The sequence below is a fragment of the Oncorhynchus keta genome, chromosome 4 (assembly GCF_023373465.1).
Source record: "Oncorhynchus keta strain PuntledgeMale-10-30-2019 chromosome 4, Oket_V2, whole genome shotgun sequence".
Classification (NCBI taxonomy): domain Eukaryota; kingdom Metazoa; phylum Chordata; class Actinopteri; order Salmoniformes; family Salmonidae; genus Oncorhynchus; species Oncorhynchus keta.
Genome location: NC_068424.1, coordinates 20,935,328 through 20,960,885, shown reverse-complemented (window position 1 = coordinate 20,960,885; position 25,558 = coordinate 20,935,328). Strand labels below are relative to the sequence as shown.

The window sequence follows — 25,558 nt, the reverse complement described above, 5'->3', positions numbered from 1 at the left end:
TTCAGGTGTTTGGAAATTGCTCCCAAGGATGAACCAGACTTGTGGAGGTTTACAATTTTTTCTGAGGTCTTGGCTGATTTCTTTTGATTTTCCCATGATATCAAGCAAAGAGGCACTGAGTTTGAAGGTAGGCCTTGAAATACATCCACTGGTACACCTCCAATGGACTCAAATGATGTCAATTGGCCTATCAGAAGCTTCTAAAGCCATGATATCATTTTCTGGAATTTTCCAAGCTGTTTAAAAGCACAGTCAACTTGGTGTATGTAAACTTCTGACCCACTGGAATTGTTAGGTGATTTAACCGACTTGCCAAAACTATAGTTTGTTAACAAGAAATTTGTGGAGTGGTTGAGAAACGAGTTTTAATAACTCCAACCTAAGTGTATGTAAACTTCCAACTTCAACTGTAGCCAGTTGTCCAATGGTGCAATGGAAAAAAAATAACTCGCTTATAGAAGATGACTGTAGAATGGGGGGGGGGGATTCCATTATCCCAGCCACACATCTTCCAAAAATGTAGAGGAGTCACTTAACGCTCAGTATTTTTAGCTAGGGCGAACGCATGTCAAGTCTGGCCCCCATGTCTCTCTCTTTGTCTCTCTCTCTGAGCCCTGACTGGCGGCATCTGCCCTCTCATATCCCCCTGAGCTGCCCACACCCTAGAGAGGTGGAGCCTCCATGTCCTTTTGCATTTGACCTGGGTGAGGGACCAGTAGCACGGTGAGTCTCTTTGGCCCGAGGTGTCTGCTGCCCTCCATGGCCCAATGATCCAGCAACCAAACCCTTCCTAACACCTGCTGGTCTGACAAGTATCAGGTCGAAGCTATCTAGAGGCCTGGTTACCCTTTCTGCGGTTTCTACTGACCACTAAGAAAAACAAATATTTCTATCCTCAACCCTTTCCCTTTGGATCCGAGACGAGGCGGTTGACGACACCAACCATGGCTAATAAACTGGGTCTGGCTGTGGGGGACGACACGACGTCCATCATGGCGCTATTGGAGCGTGTGGCGGGCATCATTGACAACGTACAGACGTGTCAGACACGTATGGAGGAGAGGCAGCTAGAATTGGAGAACAGCGTCAAGACCATCCAGGAGGACGTGGTGAAGCTGACGGTAAACCACGCCGCCACCAGCAGCACAGTGGACAAGCTGCTGGAGAAGACGCGGAAGGTCAGCTGCCACATCAAGGACGTTCGGGTACGGGTGGAGAATCAGAACATCCGCGTCAAGAAGGTGGAAATAACCCAGGAGGAACTGTTGGCCAAGAACAAGTTCCGGGTTGTTATCTACCAGGTAAGCCCATTCAGCCAATGTCATTGCTGTCAGAAGCAAGGGGTACTCACCATTGTAATCTTCATCCTCTAACTGGTTATTTAAGGATCATACTCTCAAGAGCTGTAGAAGGATGTGGTAAATTGTTCAAACTCATAGACTTTAGTTGAGATTTTGCTTGCAGAAACAACATGGAGACAGGGGGCCCGAAATAATCTGTTAAAATTGAGCGTGTTAAAAGTGAAATCAAAGCATGGACTCTTTCAGATGGTTGAATGGTGCAGGTTTAATTTTACTTTGGCCTGAGCTAACAGCTGCAGGCCTGCCGTTGACTTGATTATTTCAGGGCCTGAGTTGCCTTGACAGGACGTAAGATATAGTGCAGTCTATTAAAAGGTTACATGCTGCACTCAAGAATACGAATCTATGTGGCAGATTGCCAGTGACGATACGATTTGGATTAAGCAGCCACGGATGGGGCAGATAGGATCTTGGCTGCCATTTTATTTCAGACTAGGAAAGAAAGGGGGAGGTCAAATAACAAAGAACAACATGCTTTTTCTATAAACAAACTGGATTCACTGGCAGCCGCATAATCAATGAACAATATGCAGTTTGGCATGCAAGTGTGTACAGTACTAATGTTGAATAAGAAACTATTGCTTTGAAGGCATGCAATGAGTTGATTTAATTCATACTCTCCCTGCTATGAAATGGATGCTGAAATTAAAGATGACTCTAAAACCGGATCAATTTTCAAAAATTTTAACACCAGTTTTTACTCAAATGCATTACAGATAATGTTTTATTTTATATTAATATTACCACTGGTGTTTATAATTTTTTTTATTGTGAAATTACTACAAACAGTAATTTTTAGAAGTTATTTCAAATATTTTTATAACGGTACGTACTTCTGCTGTTTCCCAACAGTCTTGAAGTAAATACCAGGTAATAAGGGGGCTGTAAAAGTAAAGTGATACCAACTTAATTCTACTAATTGCTCAGTTTGCCTGGTCCAGAATGGGTCATACGGGTTAAGACCGTTCCATTCTATTTTTACTCTAAAGGGGGAAGTGAAAATGAAACACGATAGGGAGGTTTAGGAATCAAACAAGGAGTGGGGACATCTGTGGCATGGTTACAGTAATGTTGGTTGATTCTCTTGGTATACCGGGATTGACTAATTCACCACACTGTCTGCCATTCTGCGATTGTGCCATTTAGTGACCACTAGGTGCTCTTTTTATGTCATCGTTTAAAATGAAAATTGGTAAATGCAAATTAGAATTCAAATGTAGCAATTTTTTGGGATAAGCTGCGCAGACCCAACATGTACATGGTTAGTGATGATTCCCTTATATTTAGATCAGTATAAGGGGATCGAAAGAAAAAGATAATGGATGGAACTAATCTTCCTAGATTTCCCTTGTCGCCTAAACCTGCAGTGGCACAGATTTATCAAATAACATCTTATTTGTCACCTGCGCCAAATACAACATGTGTAGACTTTACTGTAAAATCACGAACACTCTCCCAACAATGCAGAGCCGAAAAGTATGAACATGTGTAAAAAATAACAAAAAAATAAATGTTTTTTAAAGATGAAGGATATACAGTGATAACATACAATAACAATGACAAGTGTACCGATACCGAATCAATGTGCTGGGGGTACGAGGTAGCTGAGGTGATTGAGGTAATATAATTGACAATGTTTGGTCTCAGCAAAAGAGATGGCTCTAATGTTGACAACACATTAAAGTATCTCCCAATTTCTTTAGAGAAATAAACTGTAAAACAAGTTACTCTCTTGACAGAAATCAGCTCGTCGTACTGTAAGGCAGTTCATGAATATTAATTAAGAACACCCTCTTTGTTTTTCCAGGTAATGTTGGGCAAGAGAACATTGAAATGGCAAAAAAAAGAGACTTATTTGGAATTTAAGTCAGAATATTCCACGAATAGAACAGTCTCGCTCTCTCTCTAATAATGAAGAGCACCTCCAGTCTTTGTAAAGGGGTTTTCTGTTATTTGCTGGGTCTAAATAACAGCTGACAACATTATTATACAAGTTAAGTTATTGTACAAAGTTATTCTGAGAGCCTGCTGTGCACAGGGTCCTCTTTCTGTTTTTATGCTGAGAGCCTTTTCCTGTCAAGGCCCTCACCTCCTAATAAAGTATTAGGTATGAGGCTGTGATTGTCAATAAACCTCTCTTAGAATTATATGAATGCAAGGGAATAAGTAAGACATGTTATTAAGTAAGACTAATTAGTAAGTAAGACAATTTAGTAATTAAGTAAGACAAATTAGTAATTAAGTAAGACACATTAGTAATTAAGTAAGACAAATTAGTATGTAAGACAAATTAGTAAGTAAGATTAATGAGTAAGTAAGTAAGTAGGTAAGACAAATTAGTAAGTAAGTAGTTTAGTAAGTAAGGCACATTAGTAATTAAATAAGTAAGACCAATTAGTAAGTAAGTAGGTAAGTCAGTCAGTCCGTATGTAAATAAGCAAGTAAATATATAACTGTGTACAAAAGGACATAGTTTATACAGAAAATGAGGGAGGACATTCTCAGAATGATGTCCTCGTGATAGGGCTAAGTTATATATTGAAATTGTATTGAATAGACTTCAAAAGTCATAATTTCTTTGGCATCATTTGGCAGAGTTTTATTGGGCTTGGCCTATCATAAAGGTTGTTATAATCCTTTATGATTAATCCTTTAATCCATGTTAATCCTACGTGTGTGAGGCTGTAGTTTTATAAAGTCAAAGGTTTGAACCTTTAGTGTAAGTGTTTAGATCAGGTGTTCTATAATACGTAAGAGGCATATTAATGATACAGTACATTAATAGTAGTAATATTTCATGTAGCAAATGGTACATGCCTCGTTAGAGTATATTGGAACAGCACTGCAACTCTGAATTCAGCATTGGAAGCAAACTTCCTCACCCATAAATGGAACCTGAATACGTGTAAGGCTTTGGCACGATACTTTGAAATTCTAAAGTTTTCAGACCACTTGACTTTTTCCACATTTTGTTATGTTACAGCCTTATTCTAAAATTGATTAAATTACTTTTTTTCCCTCTTCAATCTACACACTATCTATACCCCATAATGACAAAGTGAAAACAGGTTTATATACATTTTTGCTCATTTATATATTTTTTAAAAGTAAGTTAATGCTTAGAGCTGACCGCCCGGCCAAACTGAGCAATCGGGGGAGAAGGGCCTTGACCAGGGAGGTTACTAAGAACCCAATGGTGACTCTGATAGAGTTCCAGAGTTCCTCTGTGGAGATGGGAGAACCTTCCAGAAGGACAACCATCTCTGCAGCACTCCACCAATCAGGCCTTCATGGTAGTGGCCAGACGGAAGCCACTCCTCAGTAAAAGGCACATGACAGCCCGCTTGGAGTTTGCCGAAAGGCACCTAAAGGACACTCGAACCATGAGAAACAAGATTCTCTGGTCTGATGAAACTTTTTGATCGGAATGCCAAGCGTCACGTCTGGAGGAAACCTAGCACCATCCGTACTGTTAATGGTGGTGGCAGCATCATGCTGTGGGGATGTTTTTCAGTACCAGGGACTGGGAGGCTAGGATCGAGGGAAAGATGCACAGATCAAAGTAAAGAGAGATCCTTGATGAAAACCTGCTCCATAGCGCTTAGTATCTCAGACTGGGGCGAAGGTTCACCTTCCAACAGGACAACGACCCTGAAAATAGCAGTGCAGCAATGCTCCCCAACCAACCTGACAGAGCTTGAGAGGATCTCCCGGGACCACCCATACGTAGAATGTATGCACACATGACTGTAAGTCGCTTTGGATAAAAGCGTCTGCTAAATGGCATATATTATTATATTATTATCTGCAGAGAAGAAAGGGAGAAACTCCCCAAATACAGGTGTGCCAAGCTTGTAGCGTCATATCCAGAAAGACTCAAGGCTGTAATCACTGCCTAAGGTGCTTCAACAAAGTACTGAGTAAAGGGTCTGAATCCTTGTGTAAATGGGATATTTCCGTTTTTTATTTTTAATACACTTGCAAACATTTAGAAAAACTTGTTTTTGCTTTGTCATTATGGGGTAGATTGATGAGGGGAAAAAACTACTTAATCCAGTTTAGAATTGAGGCGGTAATGTAACAAAATGTAGAAAAAGTGAAGGGTTCTGAATACTTTCCGAATGCACTGTATGTAACTGCAATTCAAACACATGAAACAGTTGATGCATAATGTTAAGATATGATGTTAAGACATGGTTTTTCTCTTGTGAACATTTCTTGAAAGGATGAATGAGCTGGAGGCCCATGGAAAACGTACTGAAGCATCTCCAATTCCCAAATAACTTCAAGCAGGAGAGGGAAACGAGAGACCCAAGTGAACCAGTAGACATCTGATATATGCCAAAGACTATCAAACCAGTTCTCATTAAAAGCGTTATTTAATGAACACATATCTAAATGAATGGTGCTGAACTCTCAGGTGACACAATGTTGTATCAAAACCTTAGTCTTTCTACCCAACTTTTGACATGTTGTGAAATACTGTAGGCCTTTATGGCATATTCTATAAAGTGCATACATTTCGAATTATGTAATAAATTATTATTTTTGAAATATCATTAAAGTCTTGTGTTTTCATAGAATATTAGAGGCTAATAACTTAATTCTGAGATGCACGTAGAACATAGTTAATTTACATTTTAGAATGGAGGGTGTTTTTTTGTAATACTGAAATCATACTGTTATTAAGTGATTGTAGGTGGGGAAAAAACAGCCAATTAGGGTAAAATCTGTGAAATTTTGTTGACCGGTCTTATTAACCCTATTAGTCCCGAGACCCCATCAAAAATCTCATTTTCATTTACTTTCATTTATCTGCATGTCCAGCCTTTATATTTAGCCTCACAGTTAAGTGTTTTACCATTTTCTTTTCAGGACAACCAGGGCTACAGGTAGAACTCAAAACAATTTGACATAAACAGTTGCATTCATAAGTTTTATTGACCAATGTCAATAAGAAAAGGTCAGCCAAAGCAAAAACATGATCATTTTGTATTTATTTATATGAATGCTGTAAGTACCGACATTTTTTGCTAATGATGAATATCCAACTAGTCAGAGGCAACTGTGCAGAGTTTGGTGTTTAAGACAGCAACTACGTGAGCTTATTACAGTATTATATACGCCATGTCCTAGGATTTACTATGATCTTCTATGTAGAAGAACCCCTCACCTTCGAATGACCTTGTGTAGCTTGTGAGCATCACAGAGCAGAACATGGTACATGTGCATGTTTGTGAGAGACGTTCAATGATAGCTTTAAATAGTTTGTAGCTCAAGTCATTCAAAAGTCTGTAGCTCAAACACCACGTTTAAAAGTGGTTAGAATTCCAATTTGCGCCGTCATCACGGTGGGACTCATTGGATTAACAGATGTACAGATATACAAATAATGGTTTGAACCAAATTCACTGATTAACTGAAACTCACAGTGTGGGCTGGATACAGTGTTGGGTTGCAGATACCAGTTTAGCTGCCATCTATGGTAATTCATACAATTATTTATGGTTCTTGGCAATGTCTTCATGAGTGGCTGCTCTCATTTCAAACATTGACTTTAATGAGTGAAGTACTGTATGAAACATGAACCCGTTAAATAACTGGGTTATGGGACACGCAGCATTAAGTGAGAGCAGTTGGTCTATGCTTCTCAGGATCGTCAAGATGTCAGATTCTTCATTCAACAACTAAGGCAAAAACGTCAATATCATGGAGGTCATTCTCCTCCCAACATCAAGACTTTTAATTTTGGTCTTTATTTTCTATGTATTAAACCTCAATACTATTGCAATCCTTCTGCCAGAGCTCAGATATCATTAAACCTGAAACAAAGTGCTACCACTTGATATTACCGATGTATACTAGCAGGCAGACAAAATGATGTTTTACTGTCACATACACTGGAGAGGTGCAGTGAAATGTGTGGTTTTACAGGTTACAGATGTATACTAGCAACCAGACACACAAGCGCTTTTGTGTGTCCCTTTGGTTGTTTTGAGGTGGTTCTGAGACACTCAACCTGGTTTCTGATCTCATTATAGGGTGACAGTGAGGTGCCAGCTGTGGCAGCCGAAAAGGAACCCAAAGGACCCAGTCAACCCAAGGCACCCAAAGCGTCGGCGGCCGAAGTGGAGCCAGACCACTTTGAGCTCCCCCCTGAGTCTGATGAGGAGTACATGGTGGTGGAGGAAGCCTCGTCCACGGCCGCCACGATTAAGAAATCAGGCCTGAGCCGCATCGAGAGCTTCAAATCTACCTTCTCCCGTGCGAACATGACCAAGACGAAAGAGAACATGAACAGCAAGGTTGGGCAGATGGGTGAGCGCATCGTATCAACTGAGCGCCGGGAGAAGATCCGCCAGTCCGGCGAGAGGCTCAAGCAGTCCGGCTCGCGGCTCAAGGAATCTATTGCCAGCCATGTGCCAGCCAAACTGAAGAAGGAGAGGACTGTGGCGGAAGGCCAGGAGGGGGCCGAGGGGGTCACTGAGGGTGCCGCACCCATCCCACCTCCCAAGGGACGCAAATCTGCAAGCCCTGACCTCGCCTACACGGAGGTGACCAAGGAGGCTGAGGATGGAGAGGATGAGGTACCGATAAATGATATCAAGCAGCTCTCCTAAAACAGCGGTCAAGGAAACTGAAAAACAACAACATACATGTTATTTTTCCTTATTTTTTTTGGGATTGGCCTGTGACCCATAGTCCCAGTAGTCCCGGTCCCAGAAACAGGTCAGTTAGGGTGTCAACACGATGACTTTATATAATCCACACACTCCTGTAACATTTGAAAGTCATCTTTGTTTAGGGAATTCAAGGATTTATATAGAACAAGTATATATATATTTTTTTTTTTCATTTTTTCCTGTTTACATTAGACATGGACTTTCAAGTGTGCAAAACAAATTAACTGAAAAGAATTACAGCAAGTTTGTGGGATTGGACATTTTCTACAGACTTTCAACATCTTCATAATCAACATACTTACAACATAACGGATATTCAATTGTCGTTAATTTGCATGTTGAAAGGCTGAATATGGGATGTTAAGGCTAAACTACTGAAATTGAGTTTTGGTATGAATGGTTTAATTAAGGTTAATGTTACATATGCAAAACAATAACAGAGAAATGTCTTGTGTGAAGAAGGTTTGTGAAGAGTGATGAGCTTTAGGACTGAATGATGTCAATTCATGCCCGCCGAACCAGAATTCAGTGAATAGTTTTTGCGGAGAAAAACTGAAATCAGCTGTCGTCTGAGGAGTAATGCATATATAAACATATATAACAAGTATATATCATTTCATAGGAAAATGGGTTAATTTCTAAATTGGTCCTTTGTAGCTCAGTTGGTAGAGTATGGCCTTCTAACATGGATAGGATAGGATAAAGTAATCCTTCTCACCCCCCCCCCCCCTTAAAATATTTAGATGCACTATTGTAAAGTGGCTGTTCCACTGGATGTCATAAGGTGAATGCACCAATTTGTAAGTCGCTCTGGATAAGAGCGTCTGCTAAATGACTTAAATGTAATGTAAAATGTAACACCAGGGTAGTGGGTTCGATTCCCGGAACCAGACATACGTACAGTGTATGCACGGATGACTAAGATAAAAGCTTCTGCTAAATGGCATATATTATTATATGAAACGGTGGGTGAGGAAACTACTGTGCATTATGTCAAATATCTATGGATATGACATTTAAAAATAAATCATAATTAGCTATACAAATGGCCAGTAGGAACAGACATTGCAAGTACATCATTTAACTCCCTATGGACATAAGCAGATTCCTGAATATTTGCATCTTCTGCTCATTTAGTATTGTTTAATATATGAAGACATTTCTAGATATTTTTTCTGTTATAGTGTGAGTGACTTGGCATGACTATAGATATTATTTCATGAAGTTGAGAGGAATTATCTTGAGTTTATGCCACTTTACATATATAGGATGGATTTTAAGCCTCTCTGCTGCTAAGGAGAGGTAACACGTTGTGCATGTCATTATCGTATTCAATTGTCCAATACTCTTGTTAACTGTAGATTGTGTTTATATTCAATGAACACAGTTGAAAAAGGTCTAAACTCAGTGCAGTACTACACTAACTGTTGCTATGGTAATTATTTGCCCAACATATGTTAAGATAGTAGACAAGATAGTAGTCGAAAGCTTTTGTTTTTTCCCATGAAATGTGTCGTAACAGCTTATGACAACCACACTCGTATTACAACACGCACAACCCAGTCAAGAGGTATAGAACTGTGAAAAAATGTTACCGGCGTCCTTGTTTGCTATGCTCTGATTTATTACATAATTATTACAATTTTATAAAAGTGTTATTACTATGATGCTACATGATGCTATTCAAATGCTTTTTGACAGGGTGAAGTGTTAGAGGGGTTGATTTTAGTGGATAAATTGGAATAGGGGAAACATGTCATAACAACTATCTTTTCTACAGCACTTCAACAAATAAAATACCAGGATATGATGAGTTAATCAAAAACAACCATTTCTATAAGACTTGTGCATTGTTTACATCTACTGTTATTCTTTGAAAATATGTTTAATAAAAATTCCAAATATAGTAATTTGGCTGCACAAAATACTAGCATTATTGATTAATCAAATAATTTGCACTACGTAGACAAATAGTAATTCTGAGAAATCACTTGGAATTAGATAAACACACACATTGTCGTCATTGTCATATTCAGAATGTGGTTGAGACACACAGTCACTCATTCACACACTCACACACGCACTTCCTCTGCCAACACAAACATGTTTTGCAAAACTAAAATGGCTACCACTTGAAATGAAATTTCCACTCATTTGCAGTCACAGAGCAGAGCCACTCCCCTCAGAGTCCAGTGGTCAGGGGACTGGAAGGTGCGCAGCAGCAGGGAGAAGATGAAGGTGAGGTCTGTGCGTCTGGGTTTCTTATACACGGGACAGGGGTACAGGCTTATCCCTTGCTGACGCTTGGCATCGGAAGCCAACGTGCTGATAGCATAGACGTGGACCACAGGGAGGACTGTGAAAAGGACCTGGAAGTGAAAGACGGGGGTGAGACTCAAAAGGCTGGTTTCTAACAACTTCAGACTCAAAAGAAATTCATTACAGACCTGGGTCAAATACATTATGTCAAATACAATTAATCAAGGTGCAATTGAATTTAGAGTTTTCACTTTTGGGACTATTTCATTGGTATGATCATATACATGTAGTTGTTGTTGACAGAACCCAGGTCTGTTTCATTCAATGTTTTTACCATCGATCTTAGAGAAGCAAATAATAATGAGCATAAATATTGATAATGCTATATGCTAACCTTTGGAGGTGACTCTGTGAGTTTGGCGTTTCTCTTGTCCCACCCTGCGCCATCCAGGAAGAGTCCATAGATGTAGACTCCGCCCATGTCGTCTGGCGGCGGCGCTGTGACATCCTCCCTCATCATCCGGGTGACATCGTTGTGCAGGACGACAGTGTCCAGAGCCCAGCCTTTGGCCAGGTTCATCCTCGTGGTCTCCTGCCTCATGGCAGTCAGAAAGCCCTATGACAAACCACACAGTTTATCATGACATGAATTTGAAAACATTTTTGCTGGGTGCTTTAAAAAGAACACTATTTAAAATCCTAACATTTATATCATAACGTAATATACATTATTCCCAGGTAATACATAAAGAGTACAAGTTCCACACGAAGTACTGTAACCAGATATTCATTGGTGCGACTGCCTTGTCTGCTCCACCTCTGAGCTTGTACATTTGCAGTATGTGACTCGTGTCAGGAAACTAGGCATATGTCGCGAATCACTACTTCACAGGAGAGCCATTTGAACGTGAAGTAGTTTTCATTTTAAGTTAAAAAGTGTACTGTTAGCTAGCTAGCTAACGTTAGCTGGCTGGCTCGCTAGCTAACATTACGTGTATGATCTTATTATTTGTATCTCAGAGCCATTTGCTTTGCTAGTTATAGCCTAATGTTAGCTAGCTAACATTGAACCTGGTTGGTGAGCTACCTGCAGATTCATGCAGGGTAGTAACGTCATGAGTTGTGATTATGGTTAATTGTTTACCCAGCTAGCTAGCTACATGTCTTAACAAAGGACTCCATGCAAGTAACCATTTCAATAGAATGTCACAGCGACAACTGTTGATAGATGTAGCTGGTAAATTCACTCTGGCTAACTACTCCGATTTCAGAGCACTCTCGTCTGAGTATGCCAGAGTGCAGAATAACTGACAAATTTACGAACGCTCAAACACCAGTTGAATATGTCTGGTAAATGTAAATGTTGGCAAAAAAACATAAATTGTTGCCAGCAGCACAGTTGCAGTCACCAACACTCTGGATAACATATAAACAGCCTAACCAGCTATGCTAGGGCGAGTAAAATAGTCAGTGAGCTGTTCTCTCATTTGAGTCTTGAAGTAGCTAGCCAACGTTTGCCAGTTAGCTTGGATGCTTGACTGTCGTTGTTAGGATAGAACACTCAGATCAACCCTTAAAGAGTTGGGTGGGGCTAAAACTTAAGAGGGTGTGAACGATGCTGAAGGGGTGTAGACAAAGAAGAGCTCTCCAGTAGGTACCAAAACATTCAAAGGCCATTTTCTCAAAGTTGATCAACTTTCAAAGCAGAATGACTTTCCCATTGTTCATTTAAATGCAGTGTATGATATACCATGTTGTAGCTCTGTGTCTCTGCTTTTAACCAATGTAAAAAAAACATAATTTCAAATTCTGCTACATAAGACTGAATCAAAGCAGTTGGTCACGTATATCCTACCTGTGGGTTGAAGAAGCCAGTGAGCCAGAACTGGTGGGGCCGTCCACTGGAGATCCAGGTATAAAACTGCTGGTTCCTCTCCAGTAGCTCCGTGAACCAGAAGCCCAGCGTCGCAGAGTCCCAGCTGATCTTCTGCCACAGCTTGGGGATGCGTGCGTCATACATGCTGTCCAGGGCATCCCTCAAATCCTCTGACATGATAATGGTCCCTAATGGTAGATAGTTTAGTTCAGGGACTCGAAACCTATAACCAGACTCAAAGGTCTCACTTCGGTTTTGGAGTAGAGAAAAATGTTGTCTAATTTCTTATCAAAAGTTGCTAACTAGCTATGTATTGTATTTCCATGCTATTTACACTGTACAGTGTGAAAGTTGTTTTTATTACATATGATCTTTTTCATAGTACCTCTGTATGCATTTACAGTATGTGTTTTTTAGAGACTTACCATCAATGGCCAGTTTCAGATCGGTGAGGGTACTCCGTACACAGCCTATGATTCGCTGCATGCGGTCAAGCTCCTGCCGCAGAAAGATGTTCATGGGCTGGAAAAGGCCCATTTTCTGAAGATGAGCTCTCACCTGAAGCACAAAGTAGAGGGGACCTTATTATTGATGTAGTTGTTCAGCTGATCTGTGGTACATATGGTATCTTTACAGAGCCAAGATATAACAATTATTGACCCCAACCCATGATTGACACAATCAACCTTGTCCATGTCTGGTTGGTTACCTCATGTGGAACGTAGTCTGGTGGCAGCTTGTCCAGCATCTCGTTGGCCAGTTTCTGGACAGTGGCCTCTCTTGTCTCCCCACCCCCTCCTCCACTGTCCTTGGGTTGGATATTGATGATGGTGCTTAGGATCTTGTTGGCCATGTTTGTCTGGTACGTAATGTCAGCATTAGGATGAAGACCGAACACCTGTTGGTCACACAACTGTGATTAGTATATGTGTTGTATGTTTGAGTAGTAGAAATTATGTTTGTTGCTCCAGTGTGATAGTAGCCTATTCAAAAATAACCAAAACCTGTCTAACATTAAAAGTCTGCTAACTGCAAGCAGAAAATAATGATGTAGCACTAATGTCACACCAATAACATCTCTCCCCCCTCTTACCTCTGGCGAGTCGACCAGTGGCAGGGTCTCAATGTGGAGCAGGTAATCCGGCACATTCTTGGCTTTGGGTATAGTATAACCCTTGTAGAAACAGAACTTGTCGGCGAATGTGCTCTCGCTGAACCACACGCGGGTGAAGGTGTTGAGAAGGTGTTTGTCCAGGTCGTCTGTTACGCGGCCGCCATATTGGACCTCGCCCAGCATATAGCGCAGGCAGCTCCAGTTGACGCCACGCTTCACGTCCAACTCGTCCAGGTGGTTCTGGACAAACTGCATGCTGGAGGTGAAGTCTGCCTGGTTGAACTCGTACGGGATGTTCCAGCCCAGGGGGCCAAACTTACGCCTCTCCTGAATGGAGAAAAACCAACACACATGAGATTGATAGAGAGATTGATGGACATCATTGGTTCATCCATTCATTCATTTATTTTCACTGGATAAAATATCATTATAAGTAATAACTGTAGAGTTAAAGCATAGATTGTAATGTAAAGAATGTGAGCGTTTCACAGTAGACCTACTGATTTTCAAAGGGTTCCCTGTCCTGCAGGGGGGAAAGAGAGAGGTACAGAGGCAGAGTACTAGTAAGACCCAGTGAAATACAGAGGCAGAGCACTAGTAAGACCCAGTGAAATACAGAGGCAGAGTACTAGTAAGACCCAGTGAAATACAGAGGCAGAGTACTAGTAAGACCCAGTGAAATACAGAGGCAGAGCACTAGTAAGACCCAGTGAAATACAGAGGCAGAGTACTAGTAAGACCCAGTGAAATACAGAGGCAGAGTACTAGTAAGACCCAGTGAAATACAGAGGCAGAGTACTAGTAAGACCCAGTGAAATACAGAGGCAGAGTACTAGTAAGACCCAGTGAAATACAGAGGCAGAGTACTAGTAAGACCCAGTGAAATACAGAGGCAGAGCACTAGTAAGACCCAGTGAAATACAGAGGCAGAGCACTAGTAAGACCCAGTGAAATACAGAGGCAGAGTACTAGTAAGACCCAGTGAAATACAGAGGCAGAGTACTAGTAAGACCCAGTGAAATACAGAGGCAGAGTACTAGTAAGACCCAGTGAAATACAGAGGCAGAAGAGTACAGTAAGACCCAGTGAAATACAGAGGCAGAGCACTAGTAAGACCCAGTGAAATACAGAGGCAGAGTACTAGTAAGACCCAGTGAAATACAGAGGCAGAGTACTAGTAAGACCCAGTGAAATACAGAGGCAGAGCACTAGTAAGACCCAGTGAAATACAGAGGCAGAGCACTAGTAAGACCCAGTGAAATACAGAGGCAGAGCACTAGTAAGACCCAGTGAAATACAGAGGCAGAGCACTAGTAAGACCCAGTGAAATACAGAGGCAGAGCACTAGTAAGACCCAGTGAAATACAGAGGCAGAGTACTAGTAAGACCCAGTGAAATACAGAGGCAGAGTACTAGTAAGACCCAGTGAAATACAGAGGCAGAGCACTAGTAAGACCCAGTGAAATACAGAGGCAGAGCACTAGTAAGACCCAGTGAAATACAGAGGCAGAGTAAGACCCAGTGAAATACAGTAGTAGACCCAGTGAAATACAGAGGCAGAGTACTAGTAAGACCCAGTGAAATACAGAGGCAGAGTACTAGTAAGACCCAGTGAAATACAGAGGCAGAGCACTAGTAAGACCCAGTGAAATACAGAGGCAGAGTACTAGTAAGACCCAGTGAAATACAGAGGCAGAGTACTAGTAAGACCCAGTGAAATACAGAGGCAGAGCACTAGTAAGACCCAGTGAAATACAGAGGCAGAGTACTAGTAAGACCCAGTGAAATACAGAGGCAGAGCACTAGTAAGACCCAGTGAAATACAGAGGCAGAGTACTAGTAAGACCCAGTGAAATACAGAGGCAGAGTACTAGTAAGACCCAGTGAAATACAGAGGCAGAGCACTAGTAAGACCCAGTGAAATACAGAGGCAGAGCACTAGTAAGACCCAGTGAAATACAGAGGCAGAGTACTAGTAAGACCCAGTGAAATACAGAGGCAGAGTACTAGTAAGACCCAGTGAAATACAGAGGCAGAGCACTAGTAAGACCCAGTGAAATACAGAGGCAGAGTACTAGTGAAATACAGAGGCAGAGTACCCCAGTGAAATACAGAGGCAGAGTACTAGTAAGACCCAGAGAAATACAGAGGCAGAGTACTAGTAAGACCCAGTGAAATACAGAGGCAGAGCACTAGTAAGACCCAGTGAAATACAGAGGCAGAGCACTAGTAAGACCAAGTGAAATACAGAGGCAGAGTACTAGTAAGACCCAGTGAAATACAGAGGCAGAGTACTAGTAAGACCCAGTGAAATACAGAGGCAGAGTACTAGTAAGACCCAGTGAAATACAGAGGCAGAGCACTAGTAAGACCTAGTGAAATACAGAGGCAGAGCACTAGTAAGACCAAGTGAAATACAGAGGCAGAGTACTAGTAAGACCCAGTGAAATACAGAGGCAGAGTACTAGTAAGACCCAGTGAAATACAGAGGCAGAGCACTAGTAAGACCCAGTGAAATACAGAGGCAGAGCACTAGTAAGACCCAGTGAAATACTGAGGCAGAGTACTAGTAAGACCCAGTGAAATACAGAGGCAGAGCACTAGTAAGAACCAGAGAAATACTGAGGCAGAGCACTAGTAAGAACCAGATAAATACTGAGGCAGAGCACTAGTAAGAACCAGAGAAATACTGAGGCAGAGCACTAGCAAGAACCAGAGAAATACTGAGGCAGAGCACTAGTAAGAACCAGAGAAATACAGAGGCAGAGCACTAGCAAGAACCAGAGAAATACTGAGGCAGAGCACTAGCAAGAACCAGAGAAATACTGAGGCAGAGCACTAGCAAGAACCAGATAAATACTGAGGCAGAGCACTAGCAAGAACCAGAGAAATACTGAGGCAGAGCACTAGTAAGAACCAGATAAATACTGAGGCAGAGCACTAGCAAGAACCAGAGAAATACTGAGGCAGAGCACTAGCAAGAACCAGAGAAATACTGAGGCAGAGCACTAGCAAGAACCAGAGAAATACTGAGGCAGAGCACTAGTAAGAACCAGAGAAATACTGAGGCAGAGCACTAGTAAGAACCAGAGAAATACTGAGGCAGAGCACTAGCAAGAACCAGAGAAATACAGAGGCAGAGCACTAGCAAGAACCAGAGAAATACTGAGGCAGAGTACTAGAGGCAGAGCACTAGCAAGAACCAGACAGAGGCAGAGCACTAGCAAGAACCAGAGAAATACTGAGGCAGAGCACTAGTAAGACCCAGTGAAATACAGAGGCAGAGCACTAGTAAGACCCAGTGAAATACAGAGGCAGAGTACTAGTAAGACCCAGTGAAATACAGAGGCAGAGTACTAGTAAGACCCAGTGAAATACAGAGGCAGAGCACTAGTAAGACCCAGTGAAATACAGAGGCAGAGCACTAGTAAGACCCAGTGAAATACAGAGGCAGAGCACTAGTAAGACCCAGAAATACAGAGGCAGAGCACTAGTAAGACCCAGTGAAATACAGAGGCAGAGCACTAGTAAGACCCAGTGAAATACAGAGGCAGAGTACTAGTAAGACCCAGTGAAATACAGAGGCAGAGTACTAGTAAGACCCAGTGAAATACAGAGGCAGAGTACTAGTAAGACCCAGTGAAATACAGAGGCAGAGCACTAGTAAGACCCAGTGAAATACAGAGGCAGAGTACTAGTAAGACCCAGTGAAATACAGAGGCAGAGTACTAGTAAGACCCAGTGAAATACAGAGGCAGAGTACTAGTAAGACCCAGTGAAATACAGAGGCAGAGCACTAGTAAGACCCAGTGAAATACAGAGGCAGAGTACTAGTAAGACCCAGTGAAATACAGAGGCAGAGTACTAGTAAGACCCAGTGAAATACAGAGGCAGAGCACTAGTAAGACCCAGTGAAATACAGAGGCAGAGCACTAGTAAGACCCAGTGAAATACAGAGGCAGAGCACTAGTAAGACCCAGTGAAATACAGAGGCAGAGTACTAGTAAGACCCAGTGAAATACAGAGCTAGTAAGACCCAGTGAAATACAGAGGCAGAGCACTAGTAAGACCCAGTGAAATACAGAGGCAGAGCACTAGTAAGACCCAGTGAAATACAGAGGCAGAGTACTAGTAAGACCCAGTGAAATACAGAGGCAGAGTACTAGTAAGACCCAGTGAAATACAGAGGCAGAGCACTAGTAAGACCCAGTGAACCAGAGGCAGATACTAGGCAGAGGCAGAGTACTAGTAAGACCCAGTGAAATACAGAGGCAGAGTACTAGTAAGACCCAGAGAAATACAGAGGCAGAGTACTAGTAAGACCCAGTGAAATACAGAGGCAGAGCACTAGTAAGACCCAGTGAAATACAGAGGCAGAGCACTAGTAAGACCAAGTGAAATACAGAGGCAGAGTACTAGTAAGACCCAGTGAAATACAGAGGCAGATACTAGTAAGACCCAGTGAAATACAGAGGCAGAGTACTAGTAAGACCCAGTGAAATACAGAGGCAGAGCACTAGTAAGACCTAGTGAAATACAGAGGCAGAGCACTAGTAAGACCAAGTGAAATACAGAGGCAGAGTACTAGTAAGACCCAGTGAAATACAGAGGCAGAGTACTAGTAAGACCCAGTGAAATACAGAGGCAGAGCACTAGTAAGACCCAGTGAAATACAGAAGAGCACTAGTAAGACCCAGTGAAATACTGAGGCAGAGTACTAGTAAGAACCAGTGAAATACAGAGGCAGAGCACTAGTAAGAACCAGATAAATACTGAGGCAGAGCACTAGTAAGAACCAGAGAAATACTGAGGCAGAGCACTAGTAAGAACCAGAGAAATACAGAAGAGCACTAGCAACCAGAGAAATACTGAGGCAGAGCACTGAGAACCAGAGAATACAGAGCAGAGCACTAGCAAGAACCAGAGAAATACTGAGGCAGAGCACTAGCAAGAACCAGAGAAATACTGAGGCAGAGCACTAGCAAGAACCAGATAAATACTGAGGCAGAGCACTAGCAAGAACCAGAGAAATACTGAGGCAGAGCACTAGTAAGAACCAGATAAATACTGAGGCAGAGCACTAGCAAGAACCAGAGAAATACTGAGGCAGAGCACTAGCAAGAACCAGAGAAATACTGAGGCAGAGCACTAGCAAGAACCAGAGAAATACTGAGGCAGAGCACTAGCAAGAACCAGAGAAATACTAAGGCAGAGCACTAGCAAGAACCAGAGAAATACTGAGGCAGAGTACTAGCAAGAACCAGAGAAATACTGAGGCAGAGCACTAGCAAGAACCAGAGAAATACTGAGGCAGAGTACTAGCAAGAACCAGAGAAATACTGAGGCAGAGCACTAGCAAGAACCAGAGAAGTACAGAGGCAGAGCACTAGCAAGAACCAGAGAAATACTGAGGCAGAACACTAGCAAGAACCAGAGAAATACTGAGGCAGAGCACTAGCAAGAACCAGAGAAATACTGAGGCAGAGCACTAGTAAGAACCAGAGAAATACTGAGGCAGAGCACTAGCAAGAACCAGAGAAATACAGAGGCAGAGCACTAGTAAGAACCAGAGAAATACTGAGGCAGAACACTAGCAAGAACCAGAGAAATACTGAGGCAGAGCACTAGCAAGAACCAGAGAAATACTGAGGCAGAGCACTAGTAAGAACCAGATAAATACTGAGACAGAACACTAGCAAGAACCAGAGAAATACTGAGGCAGAGCACTAGTAATAACCAGAGAAATACTGAGGCAGTGCACTAGCAAGAACCAGAGAAATACTGAGGCAGAGCACTAGCAAGAACCAGAGAAGTACAGAGGCAGAGTACTAGTAATAACCAGAGAACGCTGAACATGTTAGAAAATCAACAGCAATCGGGGATATGGGTATTTAATATGATGGTATGATATGGGGATATGGGAGTGAATCAGGTTCGAAATGATGTTGTTCAGTCAGACCTGAACAGTAGTGTGGAGGAAGGCCACAGCGTATAACAGAGGTCTCCACTGGGGCAGGTTAGTAATCTCCAGCATCTCCTGAGTCACACCGTTGTAGGTCCTTTTCAACCCTGCTTTCATACCTGGACACAACATAAGAGCACAAATCTGGTATGACACAAATGAATAATACGAAGATACTGTATATGCCATGTTCATCAATCCAGATTATGAAAATGAACACGGAAGAAGTGGTTTACATGTACCTTGAGGAGGCTCATTGGTGAACTTGATGGACGACTGCAGGAAGTTGATGGGGAACTTAGGGTGGACTTCGGTGGTCAGCCACACCCTACAACCACTGTGGATGTTTTCGGTGTTGGTGACCGACTCCAGCAGCTCGTCCAGGAAGTCCAGGCCCAGGTGGCAGTTCTGGAGGAGGAGCCAACCTCCATCAGCCATGCTGTTGGCCAATAACCTGCGAGCATGCACTTCCTGGCCCTGCCCCATGGAGATGGGTCTGCATGGTGCTCCCTACAGGTACACGGCGGACACAACATCAGCAAAACAGTCAAATACATACAGTAGAAAACAGATGCATCATACTTTTTAGTCAAGGACTAGGCTTAATCTAGGTCTGACAAACTTGCCACTAAAGTTACCTTTGCTTTTGCAAGCCTCTCTATGTTCTCTGTGGGGTCGGAGCCCATAGACAGGAAGCACACCATGGGAGTCCTCTTGTCACTCTCCGCCCACATAGACTCCATGTCCAGAATGACCCCCTCGGCGTACTTAGGCCCCAGCGACTCAGCGATGTAATGCCGTGCCTGGAACAAAAACCAAAGGGATTCACCAGCTAATGTTGGGAACACAGGCTATACCACTGCCGCTGAGGATTTTCAACACGGTTCATTAGCTTTGGATAAATCTATGGCTTTATTAGAGGTTTTCATTTTGTCATTATTGAAGAGGCAACATTTGGTGGATCAACCTGGGTTCGAAGATGACTGAGAACTATGAAATAAAAACCTACATGTTTGAATCCACCTAGTATTATTTGTGAAACGTTTATATTACAGGGTGATAATTATATGGCCAATGGGGAAATGGTTTTATTCGGATCACATAGCAATAACGTAAAGCAGAATCATTGACACGTTGCACAGAGGATCTGCAGCCTAGGAGCATAAAGAGCAGTACTGTACAGTGGTTCTTCCTTTAAAAGTGAGTCGCATTCTATTAAGAGAGATGATTAGAAATGCGTTGGCTGAAGAGACATAGACAGGTAGTATTCAACACCACACTGCCCAAAGGAGAAGAAACATGTCTGGAGAACAAAACACACTTGTTTTCAATTGAGTGTGGAAAATGTTTGTTTACAGCACCATGTACTGTATAGTACATTGAGTGCATACATTTGTGTTCAGTGTATGTGATCCATTCAACCCACAACCTTGCCATTACTATCACCACAGCCACGGTCTTACCAACTGTCACTCCACTTCCAGGAGCATGTAGGGTGATTCCACGCCAGCGTAGGTCAAAAATATATATGGTATCTGAAGAGGGCATTTTAGGTCTAAAAAGGCCTAAAATGGCCACTTTCATCATGATTTTCTCAAAAATGGTTTGTGATACAAATGTAAAAAGCAAACATCCTTCCACCCTATGAAGTTTCTATGTAAGAATTGCCAGAACAATCTGAGATACAAACACTATTTTGGGGCTACGCTGACATGGAATCACCCTGTAGGTTTGTGGAATAGTCTTAGCCTGTTGTCATACTTGAGTAAAAGCAAAGATATGTTAATAAAAAATGACTCAAGTTAAAGTGAAAGTCACCCAGTAAAATACTACTTAAGTAAAAGTCTAAAAGTATTTGGTTTTAAATATACTTAAGTATCAAAGGTAAACGTAACTGTTAAAATGTACGTAAGTAAGTCTAAAAAGTAAATATAATTTCAAATTCCTTATATTAAGCAAACCAGATAGCATCATTTTCTTGTTTTCTAAATTACAGATAGCCAGGGGCACACTCCAACACTTTAGTGAGTCCACCAGATCAGAGGCAGTAGATGAACAGGAATGTTCTCTTGATAAGTGCTGGAATTGGACCATTTTCCTGTCCTGCTAAGCATTCAACATGTAAGGAGTACTTTTAGGTGTCAGGGAAAATGTATGGAGTATATAGTGCATTGTTTTCTTTAGGAATGTAGTGAAGCTGTAACGGCTCTCGTTGGTGGTAGAAAGAGTAGACCAAAGTGTTCATGATTTTAATTAAAAAAACACTCAAACAAAATAACAAAATCGAACACGCAGTTCTGTCAGGCAACAGTAACTAAACAGAAAACAAGATCCCACAAACTCAGGTGGAAAACAGGCTGCCTAAGTATGATTCCCAATCAGAGACAACGATAGACAGCTGCCTCTGATAGGGAACCACACTGGCCAAAAACAAAAGAAACAGAAAACATAGAATTTCCTACCCGAGTCACACCCTGATCTAACCAAACATAGAGAATAATAAGGATCTCTAAGGTCAGGGAGTGACAGAAGCAAAAGTTGTCCAAAATAAAAATAGTAAAGTAAAGTACAGATCCCCAAAAAAACTATTTACGTAGTACTTGAAAGTATTTTTACTTAAGTACTTTACACCACTGGTCCAAGCTTAGTAGACATTTGGCAAAGGGCCTGAAACTCAGTTTCCACCTGTCATGCGTGTCAAAATGTAATTAGCTGCCTCCCCTTAGTACGTACATGTGGGTAGCATTTCTAAAGTGGAGACCTCAGATCAGATTTGAAGGGAATTCAGTGCCTTAGCTCCTCCGGCTGTCCAAAAGTGGGAAAGTACCACACCCTAACCCTACTTCTATGCCTATTTTAATAGAGTTCCTGCATACTTAGTGCCAAATTAATTTTGAACTTGTTGAAATATTTTCTAAGCCATTATATTTCGCTGATATTAAATTAGGATAAAATGTATTTACTTTGGTTAACTGATGTAAAACTAGGCATCGTACCATCAACAGTTCTTTGTCTTGTTTCTTCAGACAAACATAACATTTACTCAGTGTTTGAAGGATTTGGACCCACCCTACACAGTCTGGTTTGTGTAACTTGGCAATGGTTTGGTCGAGAAGGAGAGATGGTGGATTTGAATGGGTAATTGCTGGCTTTGCGGACTGTCAGCTGTTCGCTCATTTCAGAGAGGCTTTTTATAGATCCCTCCCAAGTCAGAACTGAAAGGGGAGACGCTTGTCTGTAACGTACGCATTTGTAAATGATTACAGTACACCTGTGCCTTTCTCTCTCTCTCACCGTCTTCCCCAGAGTTTCCACGGTTACTAAGTAAATTAACTTGTCAAATTACATCACTCAGCAAGTCTTAATTTAGATTTGATAAAAAGGTCATTTGCTCTTGAATGGTATGAGGGCAGCATGTTGATTTTACATTTTAGTCTTTTAGCAGATGCTCTTATCCAGAGCGGCTTACAGAAGCAATTAGGATGAAGTGCCTTGCTCAAGGGAACATCGACAGATTTTTCAGAGTCGGCTCTGGGATTTGAACCAGCGACCTTCCTGTCACTGGCTCAAAGCTCTTCACTGCTAGGCTACCTGCCACCTTTATTTCTAGAGCACTGTGCCTGCATAAAAATATTAAAGGTACCATCCAGACTCAAGGAAAGATTAATAACGTTTGGGTTGTTCTGGGTCAAAAGCTTTTGCTGTATGTGGGAAATGACATTTTATTCAAGGGGTAAATACAAACTAGTATCTTGAAAATACACTGATGTGCATTTTTTCTGTTGAAACAAAAATATATTGTTGCTGATAGCACAGGAAATGTTGACTGAGCAGACACTGACCCAATTCGTACGTGAGGTCTAAATAACAACAGATAGGCCCACCCACCTGCGCAATGGTCCGGTCGGGGCACCAGCTCCTGATCAACAATAACTTCCTGAATGTGTCCAGCATGCTGTCGTATCCGTCAGGCACCGGGGCCTCCTCGGGGGCAGGCTCGTCGAACCAGGCCCTCCAGGAGCGGTCGTTGTGGGTGACCTGGGTCAGCAGCTGGGTGAAGGGGTGCACGTTGGACAGCTGAACCAGGTTCAGCCACGTTATGTCCAGGATCCAGCGCCGCGGCTTGGGCTCCACAGAGTTCAGGTCCAGGGCTGCACCTCCTAGGAGAGGAGGAGATATATTCCATATGTGTATAACTATACAATCATTTGAAGTTCTAAATATGTGTAGGATCTTCTGTAATACATGGTGCACAGTCAATATCCTTACTACTCATGGTTCAATAATGATTGAATTGAATAACGGCAACAAATGTCAGAGAGAGAAAGTGAGAATTATTAAGCTTCCCATATGACGACGCACTGCCGATTTGTAACAAATCTCACATCTCAATTTACACAAATCTAAGTGGGGTTGAGGGTTAAGAAGCGCATTAAACTCAGAGGGTTTGCTTAGGGAATACTGGCTTCATTTTAAGATGGAAGCTTGACAGATAACAATTCTCTTTACTGTAAAGGTTGAAAACTAGTCAATATTGGACATAAGAGGACCTGTATGCAAATACAATAAGAGAAAACAAAGAGTTCTTCCAAATACATAGCTTGATGTACATTATAGCAGTCAAAGAAGGTCCTAATACCATTGGTGTGTGAGAGGGGGAATTTAGGGGGCTAAAATAGATCTGGATGCATACAGTCAGCAGTGTGATGTAAGCTGAACTAGGGCTGGGGTATTCAGTTACCCCCCTTGTGGGTGGACCAAGTTGCATGTGAGACACACTATGAGATACCCTACATGGGTGATAAGAGCAAAGTGATGGGTGTCACTCTTTTCGTTGTGAAAAGACACATTGATATAGGTATGTGTGATTGGTATTGACTGATATTAATTGAAGGGGTACATTGAAATGGTATTTTTTTAAATCGCAGATAGGTGACCAGGAAAATATAGGCTCTAGGCTACAGTTAGGCCTCACAGTTTATCCTGGCCAGGTCATGTCTTCAGTCTTATCATAACCTAATCAAAACATCAGCCACATTCATAACAAATCAGGAGGTACTGAAACAATCCAATGTTAATGTGATAAAGGTCTGAAAGTTGCAATGGAAAATATGAATGTAACTGGCCAAACCTTTGATGAAGGTTTGAAAGTCGCTGTGGGAGATGTTCCTGGCCTGCAGGTCGACCTTCAGGGCCAGCAGGAGGGTGAAGAGGAACTTGTGATCCTCATACAGGCCTCTAGCTGTATATCGAAACGCCTGGTAGGTCAGAAACTCAATGATGTTGAGGATCCTTTTAGAGGTGATTTGGGACTTGGTGGATTTCTCCATGGACGAGTCGAAGATGCCCAGGAACTGGCGGAGGGAGGTCTGGTACATGATGTTGACCAGGCTCATCTCCACTATGAGGAAGTAGAGGATGCTGCCCCGTGTGGCCACCGGACGGTACTCCTCCCTGGCCAGATTGATCTTCACCTCTGTATCGGCTGCCACCTTCAGCTTCTCACTCACCTGTTGGGAACATTTCAAGTACAACGTTGGACTACTGTGTCACAAATCTGAGAACATTTAAATCAATACATATAGTGGAAATACATATAGGTATGTCTAAAAATGTATGAAAAAATGATGCTCTTGCATGCATTAATCTCTTTCATACATCATCATTGGAAAGAAATCATGCACACAGTCCAAACACACAGATACCTCCTCTGCTGTGGTCTTGGTGACTCTCAGGACCTCTATAAGGGACTCGTCCTCCACCAGAGAGCCCTCGGTGCTGGTCAGTCTGTACAGGAGGTTATCCTCCAGCTCCTGCATCTTCCTCTTGTTAGAAGTCACTTCTTCTAAGAGCTTCACACGCTCCGACTCCAGCTCCTGAGAGAGAGAGAGAGAGAGAGAGAGAGAGAGAGAGAGAGAGAGAGAGAGAGAGAGAGAGAGAGAGGAGAGACAGACAGAGAGAAATAAGCATGTCTTGTAAGAGCAAGGAGGTACTTGTATTTCTTTAAACTCTGTATAAACTCTGTGTGACTGACAGCTGTATTTGTAAATGGGATCCCTGTACCTGTTTCTCTATTTGGATGACCCGGCCAAGCAGCTGGTCCTCCAGGCCTTTGAGAGTGACAGTGAAGTCCACCACAGCAGTCTTAGCACTGATCTCAGGGGTGTAGGCCGGGTTAGCCAGCTTAGTGGTGATATAGAGGGTGAACTCCTTCATCACATCCACCTCTTTGTCTCCTACCTTCACCTGGGGACAGGACAGGCAACATAGGGCTGGAAGAGATACTCTATGAAATGGCGACAG

General features: G+C 42.2%; 2 protein-coding genes across 2 annotated transcripts in view; one reads left to right on the top strand and one right to left on the bottom strand.

The window, feature by feature from the left end:
- Nucleotides 1-606: 606 nt before the first annotated feature.
- Nucleotides 607-8,279, top strand: LOC118370632 (caveolae-associated protein 4a-like). Its single transcript, XM_035755707.1, has 2 exons — nucleotides 607-1,301; nucleotides 7,403-8,279. The coding sequence occupies exons 1-2, from the start codon at nucleotides 945-947 to the stop codon at nucleotides 7,979-7,981; spliced, it is 936 nt and encodes a 311-aa protein (XP_035611600.1). The 5' UTR covers nucleotides 607-944; the 3' UTR covers nucleotides 7,982-8,279.
- Nucleotides 8,280-9,646: 1,367 nt separating this feature from the next.
- The window catches only part of LOC118382633 (dynein axonemal heavy chain 5), a 150,217-nt gene continuing 134,305 nt past the window's right edge, over nucleotides 9,647-25,558 (bottom strand). The window contains 13 exon segments of the mRNA XM_052518232.1: nucleotides 9,647-10,413; nucleotides 10,698-10,919; nucleotides 12,159-12,367; nucleotides 12,605-12,737; nucleotides 12,889-13,077; nucleotides 13,273-13,620; nucleotides 19,253-19,374; nucleotides 19,498-19,765; nucleotides 19,894-20,058; nucleotides 23,144-23,415; nucleotides 24,387-24,765; nucleotides 24,961-25,131; nucleotides 25,319-25,501. Of these exon segments, the coding sequence (XP_052374192.1) occupies nucleotides 10,195-10,413; nucleotides 10,698-10,919; nucleotides 12,159-12,367; nucleotides 12,605-12,737; nucleotides 12,889-13,077; nucleotides 13,273-13,620; nucleotides 19,253-19,374; nucleotides 19,498-19,765; nucleotides 19,894-20,058; nucleotides 23,144-23,415; nucleotides 24,387-24,765; nucleotides 24,961-25,131; nucleotides 25,319-25,501 (2,880 nt within the window). The 3' untranslated portion in view covers nucleotides 9,647-10,194.

What these genes read in the sequence shown, in the direction of transcription:
- LOC118370632 (XM_035755707.1), top strand. Translation starts at nt 945, where the DNA reads ATGGCTAATAAACTGGGTCTGGCTGTGGGGGACGACACGACGTCCATC. An exon ending in TCCGGGTTGTTATCTACCAG is followed by an intron (nt 1,302 to 7,402) that starts GTAAGCCCATTC and finishes ATCTCATTATAG; the next exon opens with GGTGACAGTGAGGTGCCAGC.